At 43.0% G+C, this 5555-nt stretch overlaps 1 protein-coding gene across 1 annotated transcript in view; it reads right to left on the minus strand.

Moving 5' to 3' along the window:
* Positions 1–775: 775 nt before the first annotated feature.
* The window catches only part of TREM2 (triggering receptor expressed on myeloid cells 2), a 7853-nt gene continuing 3073 nt past the window's right edge, over positions 776–5555 (minus strand). Inside the window, exons 2-4 of the mRNA XM_044675303.1 lie at positions 4438–4788; positions 1394–1502; positions 776–1004 (exon numbers count right to left, since the gene is read on the minus strand). Of these exons, the coding sequence (XP_044531238.1) occupies positions 776–1004; positions 1394–1502; positions 4438–4788 (689 nt within the window). The remainder of the gene's footprint in view (positions 1005–1393; positions 1503–4437; positions 4789–5555) is intronic.

The following is a 5555-nucleotide window of genomic DNA, read 5'->3' on the forward strand; positions in this document are numbered from 1 at the left end:
GAAGAGAGATCTGCTTCACAAAGCAAGCAGCAGACCTATGTATTCTCCACCAAGGCAGAAACCATGTGTTGACCCATAGGAATCACTGAATGGACATATTAGTAGTTAGACTAGTGTGAGGTGCCTCAGGAGGCTCAGAGATTGACATGGAGGGTGTCGTAGGCTGGAAGAATGTGTGGAAAAGTTGACTGGCATCCATGGGTGCTCTTTTTCTCTTTCCTCCAGCACCCAAGAGTGGAATTTTCTTTCAGACTTCATCTTGCCCTGAAAAATATAGAATAATCATTAATACCTACCTTTCCAGCTTTCCTCCTTAAAGACGAAGGTAGTTTTACAGAGGTAAATAGGTGGCATAGTGGATAAGGTGCTAGACTTTGGCTCAAGAAGTTGTTAAACTAAGTTAAAATCCTGCCTCAGACACTTAGAAGGTATGTGACCCTGGCCTAGTCATTTAAGCTATCTGCCTCAGTTTCCTCCTCTGTAAAATGAGGATAAAAAAACACTTCCCAGGGTCATTGTGAGGATCATATGAGATAAAGCATATATAGTGCTTTGCAAACCTTAGTGCATCATATAATTGCGAGTTATTATTATCAGCCAGTCTAAACCCTTTATTCTATAGGTAAGAAAATTAAGGTTCAAAGAAAGGAAGCAATTTGCCTCAGGCAACATAAGTATTAAGTAGGAAAGTCCTAATTTGAACCCAAGTCTTCTGACCAATGCTCTTCCCACTAAACTCCACTACATTCTCTCTTCCCAGCCCCAAATCACCTCCTCACATCTTCTCCATTCCTTTATTGTCAGACTCCTCTTCCCACTCACCTGGCAGGGGTTGGAGCTGGTATCCATGATTGTGTCTACTCTCTGGTTTCATCTTCTGCCTCCTTCTCTGCCAGGTTACAAACCAGAGAATCACTATAGCCAGGAGTTTGATGAGCAAGAGTCCAGCAACAAAGAAGATGAAGACAGTGGAGGAGAGAGAGTGTCCAGTTTCTGAGAGGCTCCTTTGGGAAGACAAATACCACAGAGTTATGGAGCTGGAAAGGACCTCAAGGACATATGGTTCAATCCTTACCCCAACAAGAATCCCTTCTACAAAATATCCAGGAAGTGGTCCTCTAGCCTTTTCTTAGCAATATCTCATGAGGGGGAGTCCAATATCTTCTTCACCCAGGGTAGCTCTTTCCACTTTTGGAAAATAATTTTTAATAAAAATGTCCTTACGTTAAAACAAAGTGGGGAATCTTGGTGAAGGGATTTGTATTGAGGGCACAGGGTAGATGGAGTTTGCTTCTCCTCCAGGGGCTGGGTGGGAATCAGCATTAATTAGCTCACTTTCTGGTGTCTAACTCAGGATTTCCTGGAAAGTAGGTTAGGATTAGGAAATCTGTACCTGGAGATGCTGGATTGGACTTTAGGTTCTTCAGGGTTCTGGGTCTCCTCTAAGATCTGAGTCTCTTCAGGGATCCAGGAATCTTCTGAGCTTTGGGGTTCAAAGGGATCTATGGAAAAAAAGCTTTATTGATCCTCCAGGCCCCATTTCCTCCTCATCAGGCAGGCAGGCATCAAGGCTGAGTGTCTTTAAGATCCTTAACTAGTCCCTCTCTCTAAGCAATGCTTTCCTCCAAGGTTCCTCTTCTCTCCTCTTTCTAATTTCCCCTTGCAAACCCCTTTTCCCTCACAGATATCATCAACCATCCAGCATGATGCTTCTTTTTACCAGGGTTCAGAAATAGAGGTGGAAGGACTGTAAAAAGGAGTTGATTCATTCCCATTTGCCTTTTCCTCCATTGTTGAATGGAGAGGAATTTCAAAGAAATAAGTGTCTGTATTGCAGTGTTTCTGGAGTGGGAAAGATCAGATTATCTTGGTTCCCTGGAGTCTGATTTGGGTAAACTCAAGTAATGTGATGGAGGGAATTTGTGTGGGATTGAATGAAGTATTTAGAGAGGACCCTGTGGTTCAACAGAGGAGTTTGAACAATATATAATAGGAGCTCTTGAGACCATTACCTCAAGCCTCATCCTCTCATGGACCAGTTAGCTTCTCTCTCTGCTCTACAGTGATAGATGGTACCATTCTCTTCTCTCTCTTTTTTTTTTTTAACCCATAACTTCTGTGTATTGGCTCATAGGTAGAAGAGTGGTAAGGGTGGGCAATGGGGGTCAAGTGACTTGCCCAGGGTCACACAGCTGGGAAGTGGGGCCAGATTTGAACCTAGGAACCTCCCATCTCTAGGCCTGGCTATCCACTGAGCTACCCAGCTGCCCCCGGTTCCATTCTCTTCTAACATTGACATCATGTGCCATTGGTCACCAAGGGGAAGAAATGTACACCCTTTTAAATTTAATCTATATTAATATTTTTCTACTACTTTCTTTATTCTAGACATTCTGCAAAATGACAAATCAAGCCCTGATTTATAGCATTTGCTGATTTCCAAGGTATAAATGCTCACACTGAAAATTTAACAATCAGCTCTCTAGAGCAGGTTCAGGCTGGCTCCTGTAGTATACAGAATTTGGGGTTATAGTTTTTTTCTAGCATAGGCTGAGTTCCAAAAAGCTGTTAGAGGTTTTAGAATCTTGAGAGAGGGAGTTGACTGGATCTTCCGTGAAGGGAGGAAGTCAATGAGCGAGCTCTTAGATTATCTAGCTTCAATATTGAAATTTAGCCTAGCATTGATAGATTTACTTAAGAAATTATTATTTTAGATAGACCCTTTATATCTTCCTTTCCCAATACCACCCTGCCTTCCCTCCCTTACCTTAGTGGCTGTGGAGTTTATAAGGAGAGAAATTAGAGAGGAGTTAAATCTGTGAAGAGTTATTTAATTGACAGCATTATTTATAATTTAATCAAATCATCATTTATTCTCTTTTAGATAGCATTTTGTAAAACTGAGTGAGACAGGTCCTTACTCAGATTCCATCTTTACTTCCCTTCCCCCACCTGAGGTTCCTGAGATAACTGATAGGGCTTTCCTTTAATCCACCTTCCTAACAAACATTCTTCAAACAATTAAACCTTTTGTGTTTCAATAGTTCTATTTAGTGTAATTTGTCTGTTAGTTAACAAGAGGGAAGAAGAGGGAAAGAGAAACATACTCTGGGTTTAGAGGGAAGCTGGGGCATCCATCTTGAAGGAAGGTGTTACTTCAAAATAGGTCCCTTTCCTGTGAAATTAACTAAAGCCTGTTTGTTAATTTCAATCTAGTCTATTACCCTCAGCTTGTGTTTGAGTCTAAGTCCCGGTCTGTAAGCCTGCTGTGTTAACCTGTTTAGTTTAACTTCTTTCTCCCAAGATTTCTGTTTCCCTTCTGTGTTATACTCCTGACTTCAGTCCTATTATACCCTGAATCTCCTTTAATCCCAGCCTACCTGTAGCCTAATTTATCCATTTACCAAGTCTCCAACATCCTCCTTTCAATTCCCTTATCCCAAACACCTTTCCTCAAATTACCCCCATAACACTCCAGAACTTCCCTGTCTCCATCATGGCTCCTAAACTCCTGCAGGACTGGGGCTGACCATTAGCAATAATTTATTGCCCTTTCTCATGCCCCTCAAGTTGTATATTTCCTTTGTGATACCACCTCTTTTACTTTTCCCTTTTCTAAGCTACTCTGGATTTTTTTTTAAATCAGTCTTCACCTGGATAAAGAATTTAGCTTGTAATTGAATTAGGGTGTGTATGTTTAGGGGTAGGGATGGGAAAAGATAGGGGATGCAGCTCCTGCCTGCAAACACCAGAGAGATAGGGGCATTCATTTGAACTGAAACCAGGTAGGATTGTGCACTGGAAAGAGTCACGGACCTGGAATCAGGAGAACTTAGTTTAAGTCCTGCCTCTGCCACTGGATCACTGTGTGATAGAGGCAATTCACTAAACTTGTCTGGGCCTCAGTTTCTGAATCTATAGAGAGGATTGGGCTAGGTGATCTCTACGGTTTCCTTATGGGTGGCTAGGTGGCCCAGTGGATAGGATACTGGGCCTGGAGTCAGGAATTCTCCTCTTTCTGAATTCAAATCCAATCTCAGACACATTAACTGGGCAAGTTACTTTACCTTGTTTGTCTCAGTTCCTTGTCTATAAAACAAGCAGGGGAAGAAATTGGCAAGCCTCTCCAATATCTTTGCCAAGAAAACCCCCAGTGGGTTTAGATCCAGGGACAGCTAGTGGCTCAGAGATGATGGGAAGTCTGGGTTCAAATCCAGCCTTGGATACTTCCTAGCCATGTGACCCTGGGCAAGTCATTTAACCCCAGTTGCTCTTCTGCCTAGGAACTAGTACTTAGTACTGATTCTAAGCCAGATAAGGGTTTATTTAAAAAAAAAAAAAAAAAAGGCAGACACAAATGACAAACAACTCAAGTTTCCTTTCAGTTCTTTTGTTCTATGATTATGAAAAAAAAAATCTAGTGATGAGTTCACTCACCCTCCAGCACCTCCACCATCACCTTCTTCAGGGTGTCTGCTACCCCATCCTGGTGGCCCTGGCACTGATAGAGTCCAGTGTCCTGGGGGCGGAGATCTTTAAGGGTAATGGTCAGCCTGCCCGCCAGGGCATCATCCGTGATGGCCGTGCTCCCATTCCACTTCTTTAAGAAGGCTAGCAGCCAAGAGCGCCGGGCGCTGACCACATGCTGGCAATGCTCCTCCTGCTCGTGGTGCCGGCACCAGGACTTCAGCTGCCCCCAATACTTCACACGGTCATAAGGGCAGGAGATAGACAGGGTCTGGCCCTCCACCGCCTGCACTACCGTGGTGTTCTGGGCAGGGGAGAGCTCTGTGGGAGAGAGTGCAGGAGACCATCCCAGGACTTAGCCCCAAGGAATTCCAAGACAGAAAAGAAAGTCCACTCAAGTATCCTCCGCAGCACTTTTGAGGAGAGTAAATAAACCATTAGAAGCACAATAGGACAGCTTGTAGGAACGGATTGTAGAATGAAATCAGTAATACTCAGAGGACAATATGCATAATCATGACCAGAGGGGGAATGGAAATAACTCTAAAAGGTAGTAGAACTCATTAACTGCAATAAAGACCTGGGGAATTGTTGATTAAATAGTCAATCAATAAGCATTTATTAAGCACCTACTATATACCAGGCACTAGGCCCTGAGGATACAAAGAAAGGACAAAAAGATAGTCACAGCTCTCCAGAAACTCAGGAGAAAGAGAATAGTTTATGAAAAAGAAATGCTCAAATGTTCATACGCTATTATGTGTGATGGGCAAACTACGGCTTGCAGGCCAGATGTGGCCTCCTGAAATGTTCTATCAGGCCACGGGACATTATTCCTAATCTGAATAATACAATACAATGAAACTTCGAAAAAGTTGCCTTAGAAACAGATTGACAGATGAGCATTTCCTTTCCTTTGGCCCCCTCTTTAAAAAAGTTTGCCCTTCACTGCCCTAGCTTATTGATTTTTTAAAATAATTGTACTCTGAGTGTGTGGTTCTCTGTTCCCTCCCTTCTCCCTCTCTCTCTCCCCCTCTCTCTCTCTCTCCTCTCTCTCTCCTCTCTCTCTCCTCTCTCTCTCCTCTCTC

The sequence above is a fragment of the Gracilinanus agilis genome, chromosome 4, assembly GCF_016433145.1.
Source record: "Gracilinanus agilis isolate LMUSP501 chromosome 4, AgileGrace, whole genome shotgun sequence".
Lineage (NCBI taxonomy): Eukaryota > Metazoa > Chordata > Mammalia > Didelphimorphia > Didelphidae > Gracilinanus > Gracilinanus agilis.